Source organism: Centroberyx affinis, unplaced genomic scaffold (assembly GCF_046629955.1).
Source record: "Centroberyx affinis isolate AG114_WGS23_722 - 3 ecotype Tasmania unplaced genomic scaffold, CSIRO-AGI_Caff_v1 ptg000842l_1, whole genome shotgun sequence".
Taxonomy (NCBI): domain Eukaryota; kingdom Metazoa; phylum Chordata; class Actinopteri; order Beryciformes; family Berycidae; genus Centroberyx; species Centroberyx affinis.
The window spans coordinates 46743-72984 of NW_027279438.1; the positions used below are offsets into that span (position 1 = coordinate 46743).

At 41.7% G+C, this 26242-nt stretch overlaps 3 protein-coding genes across 14 annotated transcripts in view; 1 reads left to right on the forward strand and 2 right to left on the reverse strand.

The window, feature by feature from the left end:
- Positions 1 to 798, forward strand: part of etv4 (ETS variant transcription factor 4) — a 29783-nt gene extending 28985 nt beyond the window's left edge. For all 7 annotated transcript variants that reach the window (XM_071520992.1, XM_071520995.1, XM_071520997.1 and 4 more), the window contains one exon: positions 294 to 798. In XM_071520992.1, coding sequence (XP_071377093.1) covers positions 294 to 521 — 228 coding nt within the window. In that variant the 3' untranslated portion in view covers positions 522 to 798. The remainder of the gene's footprint in view (positions 1 to 293) is intronic.
- Positions 799 to 1131: 333 nt separating this feature from the next.
- On the reverse strand, positions 1132 to 12332 carry LOC139645308 (ATP-dependent RNA helicase DHX8-like). Of its 3 annotated transcripts, none has more exons than XM_071520991.1 (23): positions 12211 to 12332; positions 11961 to 12046; positions 11803 to 11863; positions 11614 to 11705; positions 11204 to 11310; positions 10535 to 10885; positions 9960 to 10104; positions 9083 to 9274; positions 8860 to 8947; positions 8665 to 8762; positions 8267 to 8414; positions 7322 to 7503; positions 6777 to 6971; positions 6092 to 6277; positions 5734 to 5944; positions 5314 to 5495; positions 4828 to 4968; positions 4481 to 4636; positions 3697 to 3834; positions 3088 to 3216; positions 2527 to 2723; positions 2045 to 2224; positions 1132 to 1765 (listed from the first exon to the last, which is right to left on the reverse strand). In XM_071520991.1, exons 1-23 carry the CDS (start codon positions 12311 to 12313, stop codon positions 1546 to 1548), a joined length of 3588 nt encoding a protein of 1195 aa, XP_071377092.1. In that variant the 5' UTR covers positions 12314 to 12332; the 3' UTR covers positions 1132 to 1545. The 3 variants fall into 3 exon arrangements, with proteins under 3 accessions (XP_071377092.1, XP_071377090.1, XP_071377091.1); XM_071520989.1 differs by having other exon boundaries at positions 11623 to 11705; positions 11797 to 11863; XM_071520990.1 differs by having other exon boundaries at positions 10535 to 10858; positions 11614 to 11673; positions 11792 to 11863.
- Positions 12333 to 13020: 688 nt separating this feature from the next.
- LOC139645306 (ATP-dependent RNA helicase DHX8-like) lies at positions 13021 to 25829 on the reverse strand. Of its 4 annotated transcripts, XM_071520988.1 has the most exons (24): positions 25687 to 25829; positions 25281 to 25366; positions 25063 to 25135; positions 24474 to 24565; positions 23279 to 23385; positions 22784 to 22921; positions 22535 to 22750; positions 21791 to 21935; positions 21189 to 21395; positions 20980 to 21067; positions 20436 to 20533; positions 19871 to 20018; positions 19102 to 19283; positions 18342 to 18536; positions 17952 to 18137; positions 17603 to 17813; positions 17216 to 17397; positions 16892 to 17032; positions 16475 to 16630; positions 15923 to 16060; positions 15540 to 15668; positions 14978 to 15174; positions 14334 to 14513; positions 13021 to 14017 (listed from the first exon to the last, which is right to left on the reverse strand). In XM_071520988.1, exons 1-24 carry the CDS (start codon positions 25793 to 25795, stop codon positions 13798 to 13800), a joined length of 3624 nt encoding a protein of 1207 aa, XP_071377089.1. In that variant the 5' UTR covers positions 25796 to 25829; the 3' UTR covers positions 13021 to 13797. The 4 variants fall into 4 exon arrangements, with proteins under 4 accessions (XP_071377089.1, XP_071377087.1, XP_071377088.1 ...); XM_071520986.1 differs by having other exon boundaries at positions 22535 to 22945; positions 25069 to 25135; XM_071520987.1 differs by having other exon boundaries at positions 22535 to 22886; positions 23292 to 23385.
- Between the last annotated feature and the right edge of the window lie 413 nt (positions 25830 to 26242).

Here is a 26242-nt window from a genome sequence, read left to right on the forward strand (position 1 = left end):
TACTACTAGCTTAACTGCAGAAAGATCATTCATGTCATTAAACCCCATCTCATCTTTACTTGGGCCCTTCTTCTTCTCTGTTAAGGCTGGGATGTTGTCGGGCCTCAACCCCTTGTCAGTCATCAAATATGTAAATCATTACTGATTAGCTGCGCTGAATTAAACAGGGAGAAACCACATGGAGTCTGATATTCCCTCTTTAGACAGCCATGAAAAGATTGGACAGATATTAATTTGGAAAGTAATTAAAAGGTATCCACCCGTATGAATTAAGCTTTTCCCTCTTTCCGCAGGTGGCAGGGGAGCGCTATGTTTACAAGTTTGTGTGTGAGCCTGAGGCCCTCATCTCCCTGGCCTTCCCCGACAATCAGCGGCCCGGCCTGAAGGCCGAGTTTGAGCGCTACGTCAACGAGGAGGACACAGTGCCCCTGTCCCACCTGGACGAGGGAGTGTCCTACCCCCCAGAACAAGCCCCCCAAAACATGGGCCCACAGCCCTACTCCAAAGGCTACATGTACTAAAGCCACACCCTCCCTCCCCCCTGCCCTCCTGCCTTCAGAAACCTTCCTGTTGTACCCACCCATCATCATACACATACCCGATTCCCCCTGCACCTCTTGCACATGCCCACCCCATCCACTTGTATATAAGGCTATGGTGTTTTTTGTTTTTGTTTAAATTAATCTCATTAGGGATTTTTTTTTGAGTTTTTAAGAGCTGCATTCCTCTCACTTCTGAGGCCTATTCAATCCATAAACATGACTGTGGTTAAAGAGATTGCTTAATAAATACCCATAATACTACCCAAAAAGAAGTCCGGACTATTCTTTCTCCTGTTTTTGTGAAGAATTGCATGTAATAATGTATAGTTCTTGACAAATCTATGTTCAGCGTGTCTCCTCCTCATCTTCCCTTGGTGACTGAGGTGGATTTAGGTGAAATCAATCGGGGATCATAGTTTTTGCCTGGATTCAAATGGTCAGTCCGTTTCATGGAAACAGCAGGTGGTCCTAATATTTGTACCCTCTGAATAAATATGTGATATATGTCCAAATCCATGCAAACAAGGCAGAAGACAAGCAGACGGCAGCATATAAAAGCGCATCCAGTATTTATCTATAATGAGGGCAGAAACATCAAGATTGCAAAAAAAATCACAATCACTTATATATTAAAAAAAAAGAAAAAAGATTTAACAGAAAACAGAATGTAGGAAATGATCACCAACCAAACAGCTGATAATGGTAATGACATTGCTAACATGGCAAAAGTAAGTCAGTATCAGTTACCAGTATTTAATCTGAATTAAGAGGACAAAATTTATGTATAGTTGTTAACAGGGTTTGTATTCAAACAACAAAATTAATACAGATTAGCCTGATTCTAAGTCCAAGGTTGCCGTTTGACAAAGCAAAATCAATACATTAATCAGACCAAATGTTTGGATCACAAATGGAAAGTGTCTTTATCAGCCATCAGCTGGCTCAATATGCACCACGCAATACTGTATGTCCATGTGGTACGAGTGTTCAGTACAAGAGATCTTCAACGCCGCCTGAATGCGCGGGAGATTCTCCATGCGTTGGGCTCTTCATAACGGTTGTAGAGCGGTTCCAATTTCTGTTGTTTCTTCTGCCTACTGAGGCGTGTGGGGTCGGCAACTCTGTAGAAAGCTGGTGCAAACTCCACCAGCCAGCGAGGGTCGATGGTGGTCACCTCCCGCATGTACTCCTTGGTGGTCAGCACCAGCTCATGGTACACAAGCCTGCAGAAAGGATAATGTTGAGAACACACATCAGGTTATTAATGATTATACAACACCATTTAATGACTCAATCTACAGGTCACAGTGTCAAATGAATATGGATAGGAACCTTGTTGATTAGCCACAGTCAATGATTGTGTTATGACAGAGCCAAGGACGGACAACACCCTTAGGAAATGGGCACAAAAGTCTCAAGTTGCCCCTCTTCTCAAGATGCATCTGGACGCACGTCAGATAAGCCCATTTGGTAATCCAACCCTGCAATATGCGTGGACTCACCACTCTGGTTGGCGGTTGAAGAGGGTGCTGGAGGGGTGAAGGTACACCACCTGCTGGTCGATCAGGGTGCGGTACCCATCCTGAGGGTGCTTCCTGGCAGCATTCCTGAAGTACCCGCTACAAATAGCTTTCTGGACCCGCATCGCAGCTTTTCCACAAGACACCACATCCAACTTGTGTCTGAGGAAGGTTAAATTTTACTGTTTAATAAACTTGGGATAGATTACATTATTGTACAATATATTTTTATGAATTACCATGATTACATCGGCAGTAAATAAGAGCCCCTACTTCTATATTCCATGGTAGATCGTGTAAAATGTGGTCTGTTTTTTCCATCAAACATTTCTATCAATGTTACGCAATGTTTGTTTGGGAACACAAAGACAGCAAGGTTTGATAGGGAATTCCATTTTTTTTTATTGAACTGAAAGAGATCAAACAAATGGATGAAACACAGATGGATATCATATGTAGGCTACCTGTCCATGATGCTCAGCATCTGCTTGCGGATGTCCTGGGCTCTCTTTAAAGAGCGGGCCTGGATGAAGTTCTCAAAACACCAGGGGTTGGAGAACTTGTTGTTCTTCCAGGAGTTGTACACAGCCAGCAAAGTAAGATGGTCTCCCTCAAGCTGGAAGAACTTTGCCTTCTTCTGGTCAGCCTGCGCCTGTTTGTCCTGCAAAAGCAAGGATTTGTTGTTTTGTTTTGTTTTTGTTTCATCTGATCTCCTTGGGGCTGAAATGTGTTACTCCACAGTGTTTTTAATTTTTACCATGTTGTTGCCATGGAAAAAAAGCTTTTATATTGTTTTCCCAACAAGGATTTTTTTTCTCTTGTTAGTCTGATCATGAATCAAGTAATTTAATAGCTAAGTAATCTCGTTAGCTTGATGTACTGCTGCCAGTGAAGGCTAGAAACAATTGCTGACAACTGTGTACATCATATGAAAATAATTCTGCTTTCATAATAAAAGATTATAAACTGCTGCGCATAATTTAATAATGTGGTCACTATAACTGTTGTGGTGTACAGTTACATACCTTAGGTCTGTAAAAGATGTTCTGAACAGACAGCATGGAGACGATGGTAAGCATCTCTTCACTGCAGCTCAGATGGACGGACATGATCAACATCTTACACAGCATGGGCTCCAGAGGGAACTCGGCCATCTGACGCACACAGACAGACATGCATCAACAAATGAACAGAAAATTCTAAGGGATATTTAACCCAAGACAGACAGTATGCATAGGGAACTAATGTACAATAGGTGAGCTTTCAACACACAGCCTAATACAATAAGTTTGAAAAATTGAAGATCAAACTAAAATATAGACTAACGTCTTAAATATTCTATGCCATTGTATTATGATCAGCCATTTTCTTCGGGTTAATTCATTTTGAGGCTTGTCCAGCATTATCAAACAGTAACTGTGCAGTAGATTTTTCTGTCTCGCAAAAATGTGCTCTGTCTCTGAAAAGGCTGCACCAAGGTACAGAATGGATTCATAGGATCATTCAAACAGTATCTTAAGACTAAAGATTGATTTTACCACCAAATACAGCTGTGTCATCAGCATATTGAATGATATTTAACAGTTATGTTGTAGTGATTTGACTCATTACATGCATTTTCCTCCACTCCTTACCCTTCTACCCAGCCGTGTGAGTAAGCCTTCATCATCCAGAGCTCCCAGAGTGTAGAGCTGCTCCATGGCTATGATCAGAGTCTCCATGGGGGGAGCGTCCATGAAGTCAAATGCCAAGAGGTCATTAATACCCATGGCCTGGGGAAACAAGAAGAGAAAAGGTAAGTAAAGTATGACTAGATTTTTTTCAACTAATAACTGATATTCAAAGTCACACATACTGTTTAGGTTAAAATGTCTTTCCTAGAGAAGACTGGGCAGTCCACTCCTCATAGTATTCTTTCTAATACTGAGACAGTAGAGGTTATTATATTCATGGATGGGCACAAGATTGGATCAAATCCTGCTAGGACATTTTTTTTGGTCTTTGGTCTCCTACTATCTCAACAGAAGAACATGGCATCAGTAAACATGTCGTCCCCCATGATTGCGGTCCTCCTCACTGCTAATCAGTAACAAATGTGTCACTTTGTTTTGACCTGTAATTGTAGCAGCCCCCCTTGGGACAATCACTGTCATTATGAAAACGCTGGCGGTAAGATGCATCTTTTTACCCAAGTTTCTTCAAAATGTGTGCAGTGGTGTCTGAGATATAGCCTGTGACGCATGGATGAACAAACAAAAAGTTGTAGCACCCCTGTTGGGCAAATCTGTGTAATTTTGAAAATGCTGAAATGCAGTGGTGAGATGCATCATTCCGCCAAGATTCATGCAGGTCTTGAGAAAAACAGGTACATTACAAGGGTTGGGTTATTATGACTGTGGGCAAATCTAAAGCACATACCTTGAGAGACAGCACAGTGCTGGCCAAGTTAGTTCTCTGGATCTCAGGCACATTGGAAGTGAGCATCTCATCTCTGTAGGCTCTCTCTGTGTAGAGCCTGTAACACTTCCCCGGGCCCGTCCTGCCAGCTCTGCCAGACCTTTGTTTGGCCTGGGCCTGAAAAAAACAGAAGGTTTTCACAGGTTTATTAAGGAAAGAGATGTTCATGTATCAATGCATTACTAATGTTGCATCTTCTCTTCAACAAGTTAAGACATATCTGGGTTTGAAAACATGTAAATTACCAAGGATTACAAAAGTAAAATGATTAATTTCATAATGATAAGGATTCTGTTAAAACAGATGACCTGGGATATAGGCGTCACCACAAGCTGGTCAATGCCGGTCTTGGAATTATACACAATCTGCTTGACAAAGCCTGGGTCCACCACATAATAGATTCCATCGATGGTCAGAGATGTCTCAGCAATGTTTGTGGCAATAATGACCTAGTGGTGAGAAAATAGTAAGTAGAAGCGACAGAATTTTACCTTTTTTTCCACAGAAATAAAATGTGAATATACAGTACGGCTGGGATTTAACAAATGATACATATGTATTCTGTGCTGATATCTGGGTATAAATATACATTTTAAGACATCAAATGGTAGCTATGGTCTATTTGGACAGAAAATGACATGAAAATGTAATAGATTTGTCATTCACCAAAGATTGACATTTGAAAAAAGTGTCATTTTAGAACTAGGATCAAATTTGAAGTGTAAGAACTGGTATTACTGTCTAAAAAATTCCAAGAATACACAGCCCTGATTTTATTCAGCGTTTTCTATTACCTTTCTACTGCCTGGGGGTGCAGGGTCAAAAATCCTTGTTTGCATTTCGCTGGGCAGGGCAGAGTAGACCGGCAGGATGATCAGCTCAGGAACATCAGGCCCCAGTGATTTCATCCGCTCATACAGGATCTCACAGGAGGTGTCAATCTCCTCCTGACCAGTCAGAAATACCAGGATGTCACCTGGACAGAGACAAAGGACAAGGAGAGAAGAGGGTTTTACATCTTAATATGAAGGCTGATCCAACTTAAGAAAATGCAGAACATCCACTGTCCTTTAGAGGAGTATCTTCAAAAAAACTTTTATTCCATTATTTGTCCTTGGGACAACAACTGCCTTAAATTCAAGATACTTTAGGGAAACCCATCTACAACTAACATCCAAAAAACATTTTTGCAACCATTTCTGAAGCCACCATACCTGGAGGCTCAGTCAGATGGATCTGCATGACAGTGATGAGACTGGCATCCAGATAATCTGTCTCTGGTTCTTTGGTGTAGAGAATCTCTACTGGGAAAGTTCTTCCTGGGATGGTGAAGATGGGAGCCTCGAAGAAGTACTGAGAGAATTTGACAGCATCCAGTGTAGCTGAAGAGACTATCAGCTTCATATCCTTGCGTTTCTGTATCGTCTAAGAGAGGCAGAGCAGGTAATTATATATGAAGCTGAGTATATGAAATCAGCATCATTAGATATTGTTAGTATAGAAGAATGTCATTTACTTTCTTTAAAATGCTAGGAATTTTTTTTATTCAAGACGAATAAGACCCTAAAATACCTTCTTGAGCAGGCCAAACAGCACATCTGTGTGGATTGTTCTCTCATGGGCCTCGTCCAGCATAATGAGGGAGTACTGACTCATGTCTGGGTCCAAGAGACATTCCCTCTGCAGCATACCATGGGTCATGTACTTGATCACCGTCTCCGTACTGGTGCAGTCCTCAAAACGAATGGTGTAGCCCACCTAAAATTCACAAAGGGGAAAGAAACAGGTAAGGAATCACAGTGCCAGTGACTCACAGAGGATAAATCTAAGGTGAAAACTTTCATGATAGGCAAGTTGGTGGATATGCGTCTGGTGCTGACAGGCCCAAAGCCCCCAGAGACCTCAGGTACATCACTTAATTCAGTTACTTTTATGGGACTGATTGATTTTATCTGGCATAAAAAAAACCTTTTGGATTGCTGAAGTGCAACCACCCCTCCATTTTGCACTCCACATAGGCTAAAGCAAATAGTAAAAATAACTGAGACTTCAAGTAATTGTTGACTCAGGTCTGAACTGTAATTTTTTACAGTTCACTTCCAGTTTTATATCTAGTGAGATGGAAAAAACCCCCCGAAATGCTTACAGAGAGAGACACAAATTAGCCACAATGAAATGAGGGGGCTGCTCTCGCATCAGGGGGAAGCAAAAGATCTCACACAATGATTATCTTGTACAGTTTTGGAAGGTCACTCACCTCCTGGCCCAGACAGCAGCCGTACTCTTCAGAAACTCTCTTGGCCACTGACATGGCGGCCACACGACGGGGCTGAGTACAGCCGATCTTCCCCCGAGCGGTGTAGCCCGCCTCTGCCAGGTACTGGGTGATCTGTGTGGTCTTCCCAGAACCAGTTTCCCCGACCACAATCAAGATTTGATTATCATGGACAGCCTGTGAGGAGAGAGAATGAATAGGCAAGGTGTTTTGTATGAGTTATTAAAAAACAGTTTTGAGATGTTGTAGGTCTCTCTTGAAAATTAGCTTCACTCAAGAGATTAAACAGTGTAAATAAAGACAAAATAAAGAAAAATGTTGAAAGACTAAACATCTTTGGGTGTCCTGGTGGCTCAGCAAGCTGCATGTTGTGTAATGTTGTGTAATGTAATGTAGTTGGTTGTAATGTTGTGGGTTCAGGTCTGGCTCATGACCTTTGACACATCTCTCATTCATCTTTCTTATTCTCTACTTTCTGTATCTAATAAAGCAGGAATGCCCCACAGTCATCTCCTCAATGCACAAACCTGAATGAGCTGCTCCTTGAGCTTGAAGATGGGCAGGCTCTCTCTCTGCTCCAGGATGGAAAGTTCTGTCTTCTTGCCATAGGACACCTGATTGCCTCCAAGGGCGTATCTTTTCCACTCTGGCACATCAACAGGCATGGCACCAATGCCTCTCATGTTGGCTGCAATCTGCCTTCCTTCATCTGTACAGGAGAGAATTGTGTTCAATGAAAAAAAAAATTGTAGATATTTGTTTTTAGGTTTTATTTTTCCTCAGTCTTCATCATACCAATAGTGAGTCAGAACCAATGTGAGGTTTTAGCAGGGTCCGCCCCCACCCCCTGCAAACTACTGTTTTGTTTAATCATGATGAACCGCCATGATAATTATCCTCCAAACAAGCTCCTTTTGTACTGAACTATGAGTCAGAGCTAGTGTCCAGGGCTGGAAAGAACTCGTTCATCCCCATAATCTCCGATTCCACCTCAGGCCATGGAAGACACAGACACATACAGTGCATTATGTCTCTGCAAGCCACTCTAAATTCATCTTGAAGCCAGATAATCATCTCCAGCCATGGCATGGTAATCCAAGGGGGAGTTACTCCAACAGTGTAAGAGGTCTGGCACAAGATAGATGGCAGCTAAGTTTGTTTTTGTTTTTTTAGATTTTCATAAGTTTCTGAATCAACATCCATTGTTTTTGCCTTTTAATTAGCTTCTGGTCAACAATAGTCGTGGCTGGAAGACTCAATTTTGTCCCAGATGACACCGGAAAATGCTCTGTGTGCCTACCTATGCGTGCTAATTTACTGAAGGCAATCAGAGACTGTTAGCGTTGCCTACATCTGAATCCATAGGCTCTCAGTCAAGCGTGAAGTTTGCTAGAGAAGATAACTTTTTTATTCATCATAGCCTTATTAAAAAAGGGGTCAAAATCATATAATAAAATGTTCCAGGGCCTTACAGTCAGGCATGGGGTCTATCCAATGCTTGTTGAGACCAGTAGGGATGGCGTCCATCTCTTCTGCACGAGCCGCCTGCTTCAGCTCTCGCCTCTCCTTAGACAGAGCGCTCTGCATCATGGCTGCTTGGGAGAGGGAGCCATCGGGATTCTAATGGACAAAATGATACAATGAAAAGGAGGTGAACGTGTGTTGAAATGAAAAGAGAGAGAGAGAGAGAGAGAGAGACAGAGAGAGAGAGAATATTGTGTCAGACAGCATCAGCATTAAAATGCAAAAAGCAGTTAGATACCAACCTATTCCCAGTGATCCATTCCTACATTTAAACTGCAAGAAAATAAAAATTATACAGACATATTAAAAAAATAGCCCTTTTCCTTTTTAGAGCATGGACATATACCTTTACTATTTTGACTGGGCTCATGTTCATGGTAAATTTAGTCTGTCCCCTCAGGAATGGTGGCTCCTCTTCAACCAGATCAATCTCCATGTCCTCATCTGTTGACAGCATAGTTAGAGGTATTATCATCTGTTTACATGCAGTATAATCATAATTTTGTAAAAATGTCAGAAAAAAAAAACCGTGGGGTTTTACCCTCTTCGTCATCTACATTGGGGAGGATCCCTGTCTCCTCGTCAAATTCTGGGAACTCTTCTTTAGGAAGAACATTAGCTGCAATCATCTGAATGGGGAAAAAGTTGCTTGATGTAAATAGGATGGTTTGAAAAAAAAAACCAGCCAAGGAAGATTTTGCCCCAAGACTTTAAAACTTAAAGCCTCTGTTTTGCATCTCTGTGTGCATGTGTTTGGTGAATACCTGTTTGATTTCCCATTTCTCGAGGTCCGTTATCTTGGCGAGTCTTTTGCGCTCCGTTGGGTTTTCCTCCGTCTCTTGCAAACTGGGGTCAACGGGGCGGTCTGGGTTCCTCATGGCTTCGTCTCCAACCACGAGGTCCAGGTTCCTCCTCCTGTTGGGGTTCAGGTCCTCCCCCGTCTCCTGGTCTACATCCTGACAAGACATAAACAAGACATAGACAAGTGAAGATTGAAGATTTCCTGTTGACACTTGAGAAGCCAGTGGCCATAATGGATCTGGGTCAAACATTATTTGCAAATAAATACATTTACTTACTTATTTATTTGTTCTAGTGTAACTAGTTGGTTTTGTTTTTTACTGCATCAAGACAATTCACATAGTGTAGGCTAAATTGTCAATCACAGATAAATAGGAGGACTTTCATTTAATTTCTTATGATTGTCTAACATTTGGGGTAAAATGCATGTAATACATCTGCTTTCTCCAGTTAAAAACACAAAGAACACAAATAATTATTTAGAAATATGACCAGGTTCCAATAAACCATTTCACAGATATTGGAGGTGGATATCAAATACTGAAGATCACCATTATTAGTGTTCTATGTTAGTAAATTCTTTCAAGGCAGTATCTCTTTGAGTAATTTTTCATTCTTTGGATGGTTTTTCAGACAGTTGTTGGACAAAGATGAGGAAAGTAGCAAAGGATATTGTGACCAATATCCTTTGCTTGTGAACTGCAGCATCTCAATACATTACTACTGTTGCTGTCATGGAATATGGACTTCATTCTATTCCTCACAGCGTGGTGAGTAAAACCAGCTCTTCTTAGACAATATTACACAGTACGACAGCCACAGTTGATGTTGTTGTCTCACCTTCATGCTAAGGCTGGCCTTGGTTCCAGTGAATGACAGCACTTTGACCTTCACCTTCTGGCCTTTGTTGACCACGTCAGCCACGTTGGCTATACGGCCTTCTTTGCGTAGCTCTGAGATGTGCACCAGGCCTTCCCAGCGCTTTCTGCAAAGACATTCTTCACAGTTACCACACCAGAGGCTTACAGAAGGATCAGCTCTAAAACACTCATAAAACATTATAGTCAGATACAGGCAAAACCAAATCTGAATGCAACATAACACATGCCATTTGCTGGATGTTTTAATCCAAAGTGGTATATGGTAAAAATCTGGCATCTGCAATGGAAATGAATGAAGGAATGCGTCCAAACAAGTTGAATCCTGAAAGAAAAGACCCCCCAACCCCCTCCCACATCTGGCAGGATATTTGTGTGTATGCATGTTGTCCTTGTTCTTCACAGTAAAAGGTGGAAAGAACAGTTATAGTGTGCAGGCTCTGTGTTTGTTTTAATGAATGATTCTCTGCCCAGCACCTAGTCTGGATGGTCACACTGCTGTATGTCTTGTATGAGGCCATCAAGCAGCTTACTGACCTCAGTCCCTCCAGCTGAACAAAACAGCCAAACTGCATAATGCTGCTAATTTTGCCGTTGTAGATGTCGCCCACAACAGGCTCGTCTGGTGGAGGCCGGTCCACGTGTCTGTCGTGCCAGCGGTCAGAGTCTCTGTTGTCGTTGTTGTTGCCGTTGTCGTTGTTGCTGTTGCTGTCCCTGCGTGGGCTGGGTGTGCGGTCACTCCAGCGGGACACCCGCTTCCTTCTGCGCTTGTGGTTTGTTTCCCTGTCGCGGTCCCTCGATCTGGAGCGGGAACGAGATCGCCGACGTCCACTTTCTCGGTCTCTGTCTCTGTCTCGACTCCTGTCGTTCTGCCGATCCTTGTCCCACCTGGAGAGCAAATGGGAACAGGCTCATCCATTAAAATAATGTCACCGACTTCGCAATACACTACCTGTATTGCAGTCATAAAAATATGAATCTGAAATGCAGCCTTTTTGAAGAGTTAATTTCCAAAAAGCTGTATATTCATCATTTGATAGTCTTTAAAAATTGTATCATTTTGTCAGCCAAGGACTCCTGGCTCCTTTAAAAATAATCTAAATTCTTTGAAGTTTGTTATGCATTATTCTGCAAGTGTACATGACACTTTTTCCCAAATGGTAGATATTCATTTTGGAGACAAAACTCTCCATCTATCTTTTTTACCTGCTGTCAGAGCTCACTCCACTGACACTAGGCATAAGCATCTCCAGCTCTTTCATGGCAGCTGCTGCGACCTGCTCATCATCTTTATCTGGACAGCGTGGTGGAATCTGATGGACAGGTGAGAAGGCATTAAAATAGCTCCGTAAATACTTGGAATAGTTGCCAACTCCCTAGTTTAGTTACCCCAAATGATGACATACATTTTATGCTCCTAAAAAAATTTCTCTCATATGTCAAAATCAGAATCACTTAAATTGGAAAATACAATTATTATTAGAATTAGTCTTGGCATTGGCAACAGTAAAGTGACATTGTCAGCTTACAGATTCCATGGTACAAACTGACACACAAGATACAGGGACAATAAGACATCACATACATATACACATACAGTATATACTGAAGCTTACCGTCCACACAGGATCATCTGGCTGACATAGAGAAGGGTATATCTCTTTCAGCTTGTCCTTCTCACTCTTTGGCTTGACCACTGGCTGATGTGCTGTCACCACCATAGAGAATAAACTATTAAACAGGACAGGATACATCAGCTGCTCTTATATTAGGCTGGATAGAATAAAATCTTACCATACCTTTACTTGTAGAGGGTGATGGTCGCATTGTTTGAATAAGTCTGAGTAAATTACCAATAAGGGTATCCTGTGAAAAGAAATATGGATTGAGTGCATACTGATACAATGCTAAAACTTGTCATAGCAAAAATTACAACTTGAGTGTTGTTTGTTCACACACTTACTGTGAAATCTGCTCCATTTTTTAGCAGAATGGCTTTGAATTCCTCAAATGTTGGATGTTTTTCAGCAAGGTCGATGACAAATTCAGCTGCAAAATAGCAATTTGTGTTTAGCTAAAGTTGCTAACGTTAGTTTAGTTTAATTTGATGTAGTTTAACGTTACTCAGCTTGTGCTTATCATGAGGCTAGCAGTTAGTTATCAAGCCACAGCAAGTTCAGAAGGTAAGGAAACAATGCTCCCAATTAACATACCCAGATCTTTTTCGCTTATCCCCAGATGATTCTCCAACTCGGTGCACACCTTTGACACTAAAGATAAATATTCAAGACGTTCTAACGCATCTAAACCAGACATTTTTCTTGTTTACCATGACCTGACCAGGAAGTATTTCTACTTCTTCGTGTTGGCTTGGCAACACACCGTCAGCTCCAACCAAGTGTTTCAGTGCGGCTGCCCCCTACAGGTCAGCAGAGAAACAACAGTATCAAGAACGAGATCATTCATCCAGCGTCATCCTACTGTGTGGTTGGGAGTATGAAATATGAATATTGGTAGAGTAAAGGTCAAGTTATAATGGAGTTGTGCATTTATCTGTCAGCTACTGTACTCTTGTGTTTGTAGCTGGTATATGTTTGGACTGTGTGCCACATGCATTTATCTGGTGAGGTGTGTAAAATCAGGATTTTGGGTGGAGTGCAATACAGCGGTTTAGCGCAATATGGGGGTAACTGAGGGTCCCTGTGCTATTTATTTGCTATTCGGATGTTTATGTGTAATTGAATGTGGTGTGGTTATGTGTTTTATGTGCAATGTCATGTCATTGTGTTTATTCTGAATGGAGCTATGATGCATGACAAACTTCAGAGAAATCTGACAAAGCTCTATCGTATTGTATTGTATGTGTTCTGTTTTGATTAAGCACACAAGGACAAATGAAACATGTAGCTTTGACTGATGTTGTCAGTGATGGATCCTGAATATTTCATCCATGGAAACAACCTACGTTCATATTTCTAAGTGTTCACAACAAAATTGGCAGCAGACACATAAGAGAATTCAGTTTTTAATGAGGACACATTTTATTAATGATTCCACTGGCAAGTACAGATAAGCAACCTCAGAGAGCTAGTTTAGACAAGGTTAGTGAATGCTGTCCCAATTATAGTACAAAATATATAAAACATGTATTGTTCCAATTCTTATGGTCCTACACTAAAACATTGACTAGTCAAATAGCATCAAGGCCCCATTACGATTTCTGTTATCAATCAGGTCCTTACTTATGCATGACATTACGAGTCAATATAAATAGTCCACTGTTTTGTTTTGCATAATCTCCTCACAGAAGATTAATCCTAAAACCTTTGTCTCAAAAGGACAGATGCTGAAGCTTTCTTCCCTTTCCTGGTTCAATGCTATTTCAAGTACATGGCTCTGGGTTTCCTAAGAAAGATCTTAGCACTAAAAATCCATGCTGCCTGCATGTATGTGGTTTAGACCTAAGCAAATAAAATTTATACTTGTCCAGACATAACGTTACACTGGGTGCTAAGACACTTTTTGGAAACCCAGTTCAAGTCAGGTTAATAGTTACTTTTTAAAACAATAAAATGACAGTCGGGACTGTTGGGAAAAAATAAAAATGTACAATGTGCACAATTTCAACAGTAGGAGTGAATACAGAGCTTGGCCTTCAGAGTTGTGATGATACAGATTTCAGCCAGAAGGGTGTGATGGCACAGCCATAATGTCTCCACAAAGTATTTCTCAAACAGTAGCTGGTACAGGATCACGCACCGTCTAAGCATCTGTGTTTCGCATTTATCATGTCAAACTTTTCAACGGCGTCTGAAGGCGCGAGATATTCTCCACGCGTTGGGCTCCTCGTAACGGTTGTACAGAGGCTCAAGGCGCTGTTGTTTCTTCTGCTTGCTGAGGCGTGTGGGGTCAGACACTTTGAAAAAGGCTGGTGAAAACTCCACCAGCCAGCGAGGGTCGATGGTGGTCACCTCCCGCATGTACTCCTTGGTGGTCAGCACCAGCTCATGGTACACAACCCTGCGGACAAGAGAGGTGGAAAGTTAAAGGGTTGTTTTGAAAATTTGAATTGTAGTTGCCTACTTTTCCTTTGCCAGACATATTTTATCTTTCACTTTCCCCAAAATGGCTTGTTAGCATTGTTAATGCTCCATGTTGAAACCAGAGCACAGCTAGCTGCAAATTTGCACACATCACCTCTCACAAAAAACAATAAAAAAAACAATAAAATCACTACCACCATGACTATCAAATCACCAAATGATTATCAACTATTTCAAAGGACATCTATTCCATGTTTGACTGCTAGAAGGTTGGTATTGAGGTGCTGCCGTACCACTCAGGCTGGCGATTGAACAGGGCGCTGGAGGGGTGGATGTACACCACTTGCTGGTCTATAAGGGTCCGGTAGCCCTCCTGTGGGTCTTTTTTGGCTGCATTTCTGAAGAAGCCACTGCAGATGGCTTTCTGGACGCGCACCGTGGCTTTGCCACAAGACACCACATCCAGTTTATGTCTGAGGAGAAGAGAACATGTTAGATGTATATGAGAAACATTATTGCATAACATTTAATCTACTTCACCTAACCCGCCATCTTTACATTATGAGAACCACAACAGAAATTAGTCTATTACTTTACTGCATTCTCCTTAATGATGTTGTTTATGCATGATGTGAAAGTTTTTTTAAATTTATATTCCTAATTGGGAGTGAGTTGAATCCACCCTGGTCCATCCAATCACTATCAGACCAGATGAGAATAGGTTTAGATGCCAAGTACAATAAACGTCAAGGAATTTGTCTTGGTGGCATTGGTTCATATGGACAGCTCACATAGTAACAGTGCATACTGACACATGGTACAAGAACAACAGGACCTCACATACAGTGCAGGACGTAAGAGACAGTAAGCTATACAGTTCACTCTACAAATACACACACTTTGGAATTCAACAGCTCTTATTTGATGGCTGCTGTACCTGTCCATGATACCCAGCATCTGCTTGCGGATGTCCTGGGCTCTGCGCAGGGACCGGGCCTGGATGAAGTTCTCATAACACCAGGGGTTGGAGAACTTGTTGTTCTTCCAGGAGTTGTAGACAGCCAGTAAGGTCAGGTGATCTCCCTCAGGCTGGTGGAACTTTGCTTTCTTCTGGTCGGCCAAGGCCTGCTTGTCCTTTATCACAGAATGAATGAATCAATTATTTAAACGATTCATGTATGACTGGATATAATAATGACTGGATCATCTATATATAAGCTTCAACAAATATGTTTTTTTCCTTTCAAAATGGATATAGAGCAATTTGGGAAGGGAACTCTGTAACTAATCATTTGTTAGTTTCCATGGACCCTGTCAGGCACAGCAATACACTAAACCAACAAAACTAAAATACTCTCAGCAACAGCACCCACAGAAAGCATTTTTGTTCTGGTTCTTAAATTAGAGCACACCATGTTCTTGGAGAGCTGCCTACTCAGGAGAAACCCTATATAATTAAGTCATATAAATGTAACTATAATGTCTTGGGGTAGGCATACCTTAGGCCTGTAGAAGACATTCTGTACGGACAGCATGGAAACGATGGTAAGCATCTCCTCACTGCAGCCCAGATGGACGGACATGATCAACATCTTACACAGCATGGGCTCCAGAGGGAACTCAGCCATCTAGGAGACAGAGATGAAGAGAAGGGAGAAGAAAAAAAATAATGAAAGTGGGAGTTAAGGGCAGAAGAGATAAAACAAAGCAATCCAGGGATGTGATTTGTCCATGATTGCAGTATATTTAGACACACATTAATTTGGACTACGCACAGTAGTCAACCATGAGAAACTGGACTCGCTGACATTTCTATTAAAGATATTTGACAGTTCTGTTGCAGTGATTCAACTAATTGAAGATGTGTTCCTCCATTCCTTACCCTTCTACCCAGCCGTGTGAGTAAGCCTTCATCGTCCAGAGCTCCCAGAGTGTAGAGCTGCTCCATGGCTGTGATCAGAGTCTCCATGGGGGGAGCGTCCATGAAGTCAAACGACAGCAGGTCATTGATGCCCATTGCCTGGGGGAGGGAACACAAACGTAACGTGAGTAGATGCTTTGCATTAAGATCTAACTTTCAAGTCTGTGAACAAATGGTGCAACAGAAATTGTATTTTTCACAGCATTAAGCTTTTAATTTTTGCTTTTTTTTGTGAACTTGTGAACCACGTTGTATTGTGAACCTGTGTACAAAAGCTGTAGAATAAATTGCATTTGATTCATTGATCACTTTTAAAAGCCAAATAGAGCCAGAAGTAAGACATACCAGCTCTAACCCCACCCCCCCTTTCCTCTGATATCCAAACTAGGTTTCTACATTGGTGCTGACTCTAAATAGCAACAAGGGATAGTTACATCACATCCTGTGCATCAACAAATTCTAAGTTCATACCAGTAGCGAGCCCAACATATTAGGTGCAGAGTGACTGTTTACCTTGAGAGACAGCACAGTGCTGGCCAAGTTAGTTCTCTGGATCTCAGGCACATTGGTTGTCAGCATCTCATCCCTGTAGGCTCTCTCTGTGTAGAGCCTGTAACATTTCCCCGGGCCTGTTCTGCCAGCTCGACCTGCCCTCTGCTTGGCTTGGGCCTAATAAAGGAAGGGTAAAACAAATGTTATTAGAGTATACCTTCTCAAAAAAAAATTGTCTCAGGGACCAGCAAAACTTTATTTTTGTTGTTGTCCCACCTTTCAGTAAGCTATAGGATTGCCAACTTAAAACTTGGGGATTGCATATGTGCTAAATAAAATATCAGGAACTTGTATGTTGTTTCTTAGATTATTTTTTATTTCTAGTTGAAGCCTTTCATAAAAGAAATATGTGTAATACCAAGTACATCATTAACATACCTGTGAGATGGGAGTCACTACCAGTTGGTCAATGCCAGTCTTAGAGTTGTACACTTTTTGCTTGACAAAGCCTGGGTCCACCACATAATAGATTCCATCGATGGTCAGAGATGTCTCTGCAATGTTAGTTGCAATGACCACCTAAGGAAAAAACAAGAAAGGTCATTCAATGTTTGCTTTCATGTCAAACAGTGTTGTGTATATATACACAAAATTAGAAATGGTTTTGTGCCTACATTAAACACAGCCTGGACATATTTTGACCACAGGTTTTTTTATTTTTATTTTATTTATTTATTTTTTTATAAATGGTAATATATGTACCTTTCTGCTGCCTGGGGGTGCAGGGTCAAAGATCCTTGTTTGCATTTCGCTAGGCAGGGCAGAATACACCGGCAGGATGATCAGCTCAGGAACATCAGGCCCCAGTGATTTCATCCGCTCATACAGGATCTCACAGGCAGTGTCGATTTCCTCCTGACCAGTCAGAAACACCAGGATGTCACCTGGACAGAGACAAAGGACAAGCAGAGAAGCACAGTTTTGAGATTTGATATTCAAAAAGTTTAGTAGTCTTGGTTTGCTTTCAGTTCACAGAGAGAGAGAACAAACTTGAAACAGGAAAGACCCTAAAGGTGGGTTGGTGATTTTTTTTTTAGCAAGAACTCCAGTATACTTGTGCCTCTCCCTTTTGAAGGATTTGGATCATACCTGGAGGCTCAGTGAGGTGAATCTGCATGACAGTGATGAGGCTGGCATCCAGATAGTCTGTCTCAGGTTCTTTGGTGTAGAGAACCTCCACTGGGTAAGTTCTTCCTGGGATGGTGAAGATGGGTGCTTCATAGAAATACTGAGAGAACTTCACAGCATCCAGTGTAGCTGAGGTTACAATCAACTTCATGTCTGTACGTTTCTGTACCGTCTGAGAAAGAGAAACAAAAAGACAATGAAATTTACAGTGATGGAACTTAATCACAGTTTTTTCTAAATTTTTGGATTGTTGACTTGTTGAAGAAGCAAGCAGTGATACAGAGGTTCAGATTCAAGAAATCTTCCTTACCTTCTTGAGCAGGCCAAAGAGAACGTCAGTGTGGATTGTTCTCTCGTGGGCTTCGTCCAACATGATGATGGCATACTGGCCCAGTTCAGAGTCGATCAGGCACTCCCTTAGCAGCATACCGTCTGTCATGTACTTGATCACTGTCTCAGGGCTGGTGCAGTCCTCAAAACGAATGGTGTAACCCACCTGGAGAAAAAACAGAAATAAAATGTATCAGCCCTCTGGAGATTATACACAAAGCTGCACTGGAGGACAGTTGCCTGAGATGTCTGGAAAACTTAAAAACTAGGTTGTTTTGATTCAGGGCATGATCAGGAACACACATAAAAAAAAAATGTAAATCACATTAGTGAACCAGCATGCAAAGATTGCAGAGAAGAGGTCACTCACCTCCTGGCCCAGACAGCAACCGTACTCTTCAGAAACTCTCTTGGCCACTGACATGGCGGCCACACGACGGGGCTGAGTACAGCCGATCTTCCCCCGCGTGGTATAGCCCGCCTCTGCCAGGTACTGGGTGATCTGTGTCGTCTTCCCAGAACCTGTCTCTCCAATCACAATCAGGATCTGGTTGTCATGGACGGCCTATGACGGATCAACAAGGAAGCAGCAAGTTAGAAACTGACACTGGACAAGCAGCCCTTCTCCCTTATGCATTTTATCTTTGTTTAGGATCACTGTCAATACCTGTGCAAGGGCTTCAGGGTCCAGTTAGTGACATTGTGGCCCAACAGCACTTATAATTTTATGCCCTAACTGCCTTGTCCTTTTTCTATTTGAAAGCCATTGCAATCTTAACTTTCCTTTGAATTTTTAAGAGCTTAACCTGGTTATTTTTCTTCAGACACATCACTTTATTGGGTTTGTTAACATATAATTTATCAACAGCAGAGAATAGCACATTAATCAAAATTTAAGACAAAGGCTGAAATTAACGGGTATTGAATTTTTTTGTATGGTTATTTCCAGCGAGCAGATGTTTTCATGGCTACACATCAATTAGGTTAAATGTACTTTGGCATCAACAGCTGTTGCTTGAAGGATAGTAACATCATGAATAGAAACCAACCACAATTAACTGCAAACATCCATGCAATGCCCCCAACTAAATCTGTTAAAGTATCCCTTTCAGTTTGATTTCTAAACTGACCTGAATGAGCTGCTCTTTGAGCTTATAGATGGGCAGGCTCTCTCTCTGCTCCAGGATGGAGAGCTGGGTCTTCTTTCCATAGGAAGCCTTGTTTCCCCCGAAAGCATGCTTCTTCCACTCTGGGATGTCGTTGGGCATCATGCCAATGCCTCTCATGTTGGCTGCAATCTGCCTTCCATCAGCTATTAAAAATGGAGCGGAATAATAATATAATGAGGAAAACTGGTATGCATTTGTTAACTCTCCCCCCCAAAACCTCATCGGATCAATGGTTGATTCACAGCCAGTTCTGCAAGGTTCCGGCAGGATAGTGCCACCCTTGCAAACCGTCTAGACCACCTCAGGCCATGGAGGGCATATGACCACATAGCGCCATGGCAAGACCAATCCATCCGGCCTGCTAGGGGGCTGCAGGAAACCAGATAACCATCTCCAGTACTGTCAAGCCTTAGGTCTGCTGTCTGCCACCATGAAGGAAGTATAATATCTGACTCATATTGGGCTGCGGTTTGGACGAAGCAGGGCTAACACACAGACTGGGTTCCAAAAAGATTTGTATCACTCAAAACTAAATGGATCAATGGCAGAGATAAAACTTGAAAAATACATAAAATCTAGAGACAGTGGCTGAAATAATCCATACTTGAGAATGTATGCCAAATTCCAGCTGGCCGATGTTTCCGTGGCTACACATTAGATAAATTGTACTTCAGCATCAACGGCTGTTCATTAAAAATGAATAATGTACACATCTAATGTATTTTCTGACCATCTGGCAGCGGGTCGACCCAGTGCTTGTTGAGCCCCATGGGGATGGAGTCCATCTCTGCCTCACGTGCCGCCTGCTTCAGCTCTCGCCTCTCCTTAGCCAGAGCGCTCTGCATCATGGCTGCTTGGGACAGGGAGCCATCGGGATTCTGATGGACAGCAGAGGGAGACATACTGTACAGGGGTGTGCCATTTTAGTGTACTTTAATAGGCTATAGCCAGCCTATAACATGCTGTGTAGGTTTAAATGTATGTGTGTAATAAGTCAGGTTGTAGGTCAACTAGATAAACAAATTCTGCATGTCAGGGCAAGAAGGATCAATTCTATTCCAATATTGATTCTATTTTCCAGCAGCCATTTTTCCCAAATTCCCAAAACACTTTGTAGGGCACACCCCTACAAAATTACACATATTTTCATTTATGTTTACATAGTTTCTCCTATACATAGCATATACAGCAATATATAGCAATACAAAATACATATTATATAATATAAAATAAAATACATATAGAACCCCCTCACTTACACAGTTTACATACCATACAGTTAAGATATACTGTACCTTAACAATCTTGACAGGGCTCATGTCCATGCTTTGTTTGGTGTGTCCCCTCAGGAATGGAGGCTCTTCTTCTACCAGCTCAATCTCCAAGTCCTCATCTGTATGACACAGAGCAAGATCAATTAGCAGGCAGTCCAATCTCAGCCATTTGGTCATACCATCTCAGAAATCTTAATTTTTTCTTTTTAATTAATTTATTTGTAGTTGCTGTCATCATTAATGCTGACTATGTAAATTGGTTCCTTTGCACATTGATGATGGACACATTGTTCTATTTTGAAGTGTGTACAAATGAGAATTCAAAAAACTCTGACCCAGAGCATCCAAAATATGGGAAAACTGTAAGCAGAAACAGGATAATATGGTGCTTAGTTCACTGTGCAAAGCTTACAATTTTGCAATCTCACAACCATGCAACTTGATGCAAGTATTATCCAAGCTAGGTTATCTAGCTCTCTAGCATGTAACAGGGTAATACTGGCTATTGCCATTTCACCGGACAAACTGCAATTCATTAGTACAATAAGTACAATTCATTTCTTACCCTCTTCATCATCGACTTTAGGAAGGATTCCTGTCTCATCATCAAAGTCCGGGAATTCTTCTTTGGACAGGACATTGGCAGCAATCATCTGAGGGTAGATAAGATACATGGGGAAATTAGCATCTGATAAATGCTGAACAGTGGTCTCCCTAGTCACACTGCCACCCTCCTGTACCTTTGAATGTGTGCAGAAATTCATACAAGCCTACCTGTTTGATCTCCCACTTCTCTGGATCCGATATCTTGGTGAGCCTCTTGCGCTCCAGGGTGTCGTCCTGCTCCAGCTCAGGAGCGTGACCCAGGTTGAGGTTGGTCGGCCGGTCTGGGTTCCTCATGGAGGTCTCCTCCCCTCCGTCTGGGCCCATGTTCCTTCTCCTGTTGGGGTTCAAGTCCTCCCCTGTCTCCTGGTCCACGTCCTGACAGGGAGAAAGAGGAGGAAATTAGGCCAAATGCACACCAACACTTCAAGGGGTAGCAGTCTACCCCGAGAGGAAGTCACAAATGTCTGGCATAGGAGGTAAAGTGGGGCTTATGACTTGCTTACTTGCCAATGACTTACTGACTCAAAGCATTAACTGCATTGATATGAAGGGAATTTCAGATTAAAATGAGAACACACACACACACACACACACACACACACAAGACTCCTTGAATTAAGCATCAATGCTGCCACCACAGTCTCAATTTTCTGTGAAATCTGTGAAAATCTCCCCCCCCCCCCCCCCCCAATTCTCTAAAAACGCAGCTGACGTCCTTTGCTCAAGAACTTGTGTGTGCCCACATACTCTGTAAATGTCTGTTTTCTTACCTTCATACTGAGGCTGGTCTTGGAGCCAGTAAATGATAACACCTTGATTTTGACTCTTTGGCCCTTGCTGACAACATCAGCAACATTGGCCACACGACCCTCTCTACGCAGCTCTGAAATGTGGACCAAGCCCTCCCATCGTTTCCTACAAATGGGAAAATACAACATGATTGAGTTTCCTGGTAGAATTAAAAGTCAGGGCAAAAGAACAGTATCTACCTGGGTTACATTTCTGCTCCATTTATGCATATATTACTCATATTAACAACATTACGGGTAGGGGTATGCAACCCACGAATGCAAGCCTGGGTTAACAACTCAAATGGAAGCTTTTGATTGGGAAAAGAAACTATTCATTGCTGCATTTGGGCTTAATTCTAGAAGGCAGAATGCCTTCAGAAATGCAGAAATGTCACACTTTGTGACAAAGGATATCATTATTATCATCATTATTAGTATAATTTTCTCTTATTTGATTGAGGATTGTTACACAATTTTCAGTGCATATCTTGATCAAATGAAGCCCTTGTTCCTGTAATTGTTTTATAATAGGGCAATACTAGGCGGCATGAATGAATGTTAATTGAGTGATACTCTGATTGGTACATGTATCAGCTGATCTACATAAGGTACTTGGCACCCGTATCAATTCTGAAAAATTGGTATTGGTGCTCCTCTAGATAATACTCTTTTCCAGGTTATGGCCAAGTTGTGTTTACAGCACTTTGGTAGCTTTATACTGACCGTAGTCCCTCCAGCTGTACAAAGCATCCAAACTGCATGATGCTGGTGACTTTGCCATTGTAGATGTCTCCCACAGAAGGCTCCTCTGGTGGAGGCCGGTCCACATGTTTGTCCTTCCAGCGGTCAGAGTCTCTGTCTTGGTCTTTGTCTCTCTCTCTCTCTCTGTCTCTGCGGGGGCTAGGGGAACGCTCACTCCAGCGGGACGATCGGTCTCTTCTTTTGCCACGCTCTCTGTCTCTGTCTCTGTGCCGGTCACGGTCTCTGGAGCGAGACCTGGACCTGGAGCGAGATCGAGAACGGTGCCGTCTCTTCCTGTCCCGATCCCGATCCCTCTCTTTGTCTCGGTCTCTATCTCTGTCTCTTTCTTTGCTTCTGCTACGACTTCGGCTGTGTCGCCTCTTCTTTTCTGACCTGGGAAATAAGTGAAAAAGTACATAACATTACATAAAGCATATCAGCATCAAGCAAAACAAAACAAAACCCATGCTGGGATTATAGTTGAAAGTTATAATCCCACTACATCAGCCCTACAGCTGTCACCTACAGCAGTTTATGATAATATATGGTCAATACAGTATATATTCAGTACACAAAACAGTACATTTCTGAACATCATATAGCATTTTGTTGATTTGTTAAGCAACAAACCAACAAAATAATATAAAAAATATATTATGGGAGGTGAATGAGTGAATGAGTTCCTCAAGGCAAAGAAAATTTAAGATGACTTCTCAGTTCTCTTACCTGCTCTTGCTGCTCTTTGAGTCGACTCCACTGACACTGGGCATAAACATCTCCAACTCTTTCATGGCATCAGCTGCTACTTTCACATCATCCTCATCTAGTAGCTTCTGAGGGAGATAGCCAGACAAAAAGACATTAGAGGCACAGTAACAATCAGCTGTCAATGCTTTACATCTTTGCTTAGTTAGAGAGCTTTACCATTTGATTACTTTTGAGATTCACAGATGTTGATCTGACAATTTAGTGTACAAATGCAATGTTTCTCCTAGAGGCTTCTCTTGCGCAGCTGCTATGAGATCATGTGTTTTGCAAACATAGGCTAGGTGGAGGCCACATTAGTTTGCAGGAGTTTGTTTGAAACCTAAATGACTACCAACCCACATTCCTCCAATAATTCCTCTACCCAAGCCATTGCTCTTATCAGGATATAAAACTGAATGACAGCTGGGTTTGTGCTTCCTGGGCGTGAATGTCAACTTCTGCTGACTCTTTTTTTTTTCCCCATTTCAAAAGACATCAAACAATGGAATTATTGTGATGCATCCAGCCAAATATAGCACTAAATCTGGGATAATCTGACAGATGAGATGCTGAAACCGCAGTGCTGTTCATAGCCTACATAAGCTTGTGCACACTGCAACTGTGGTGGGTTAATGAGTTCTCACCAATATCAATTTCTTAAAGACCTAGCAAACAGTTTGGTGGATACAGATGTTTCAGGGCTGTTGTTGGAACCTCTTGCTATATTGTTTGTTCCTCTCATCTGATTCTTATCTCAGCTGCATATTGGATGTCCCACTTTGACTTAATTTATATGGTCTGCCCTAACAGCAGGAAATCAACTGGCGCATGACATAAGCTGAGGTAAAGTTACAAAGAAGCTCGCCCGAAACAGCCTGCTTGAGAGGGAGAGATTATCAACGAATGAGAGGTACCTCTGCTCTCTAATCATCTGGCTATGTTATTGTCACTGATCTAAGGGACTCATTTATTCTTTATATTCTATTTCATTGGCTTCATAGGAAGTGACCTGTGTATTTATTAACTGGCAGTACAAGAAAAACACTGATAACACTTTTGTAGTTAGTTCTTTAAGTTTTGAATCTTAGTCATTGTCTAAGTACAATGGTGCATTATTGGTGGAACAAACAGCAATACAATAGATTTGTTAATGAGCAAAACTGGAGTCACTTACCTTCGGTGTTGGATCATTTGGTCTACACAGTGCAGGGAACAACTCCTTCAATTTCTCCTTTTCCGTCTTTGGCTTGACCACAGGCTCAGAGCCTATTAAAAGAAGATGGCGGGTTAATATATTGAACAGATAAATTTGATCATTCCCAAGGGGCAACTGTTGTGCGGAAAACAACAACGTATCGCATATCTAACCCTAACCCATACACAGGGAGGACACAGGAGTACCAATAACACAGTACAAGTACAGGTAACACACAAGTATACATGACACATCAATGGTGAATGCTTTGCCACTCCAGGGTAAAGTTTCTCTTGAGCGCTTATCAGAGTTCAGCCTAAACAGCCCCGATCTCAACTTTCATCTTTATAAGGAAATGGCTAAATAGATCCCCAATTAGCAGAGAAACTACACCTTGAGCATTTTATGCACATTCCTGTAGTGGCATACATCGGTTTGTTGACTGAAAAGTTGAAGCAAATGTCACCATCACATCTGAAAATTTGCTAACAAAAGCAGAGTTGAAACTTATTAAACTTTATTCCTAAGTTAATGCTCTGGCAGTTCAAAGGTCACATTGTTAACTTACCTTTGCTTGTAGATGCCTTGGACGGGGGTCGCATAGTTTGAATGAGTCTGAGCAAATTGCTGATGAGAGAATCCTACAACAAACACAGCATGACAAACTTTAAAACAGATTCACATTAAAACAGACACTTAGCTAACGTTACATCTATCCTCTTTAGCGATTGGAATGATATCAGTGACTGTTAGCTACAGACGTGTATCTTTGAGTGTTAAACTTACTGTGAATTCCGCTCCATTTTTGAGCAAAAGAGATTTGAATCCATCAAAGCTCGGTTGTTTTTCAGCGAGGCTGATGACAAATTCGGCTGTAAAGTAATGAAACAATATGAATCAAAGATTGGACATGTTTCTAAAGCACTAACGTTATGCTACACCCATTAACGGTGGCCATAACCATTACAATATAACAAAGGCACGAAGTCACACATTATAGCAGCGTTTAGATCTATTAACAGCAACGTTACTAAAAACTTAAAAGCGCAATTATAGTTTAAATTGCAGCAACACAGAACGTGAATGCTTTGTTGGAAAACTTGCCACTGCCTGGCTAGCAGCAGCTAACGTTAGCCAGTTAGCTCAGCTGCTCCTACTATAAAGCGGCTGTTCTCAGCAACAAAGTACATACCTAGGTCTTTGTCACTTATTCCCAGATGGTTGTCAAGCTCTGTGCAGACCTTGGACACCAAAGATAAGTATTCAAGCTGCTGTAGCTCGTCAACTCCGAGGTCTGCCATTCTCCACGAGTCTTGTTTTTGTTCAGCAAACGAAGACAGCGGCAGACATATTGGATTTGAGCAACTTCCGCTTCCGTCTTTTACGGAAACACGTACAGGTGGTCAGTCTCGCCACGCGATGGCGCTAAAATCTTTGGCAAGACACAGGTAAAGAATTGAATGTAAAATGTCAATTAATTTGGGTTGTTTTTTTGGAAATGTCAAGTTGTCATTTAGGTTATGGTAGTAGACTTTAAAAATCTGTATGTTTTGAAATAGATCCATTAAACCAAAAGCACCTCTTAGGGATTTTAGGGTAATATAGTGTGCAACAAAGATATGTGTTTTGCTGCACATGAGGCTCCTGGCCCTTGTTTTATTTATTGTATATGTCTTGTGTAAATATTTAATAGAACATCTTATTAAGAGATGACCGTGTTGAAAATCTTCCTAAGACATTAGGCGTAA

Excerpts from the sequence above, each read along its gene's own strand:
- LOC139645308 (XM_071520991.1), bottom strand. The coding sequence starts at position 12,313 with ATGTCTGGTTTAGATGCGTTAGAACGTCTTGAATATTTATCTTTAGTG. Across the intron at positions 6,972-7,321 it reads TCAAGGAGCAGCTCATTCAG|GCTGTCCATGATAATCAAAT; the intron begins GTTTGTGCATTG and ends CTCTCCTCACAG. Across the intron at positions 4,969-5,313 it reads CACCCCCAGGCAGTAGAAAG|GTCATTATTGCCACAAACAT; the intron begins GTAATAGAAAAC and ends TCTCACCACTAG.
- LOC139645306 (XM_071520985.1), bottom strand. The coding sequence starts at position 25,795 with ATGGCAGACCTCGGAGTTGACGAGCTACAGCAGCTTGAATACTTATCT. Across the intron at positions 19,284-19,870 it reads GGTCGACCCGCTGCCAGATG|CTGATGGAAGGCAGATTGCA; the intron begins GTCAGAAAATAC and ends CATTTTTAATAG. Across the intron at positions 14,514-14,977 it reads ATGCTGGGTATCATGGACAG|ACATAAACTGGATGTGGTGT; the intron begins GTACAGCAGCCA and ends TCTTCTCCTCAG.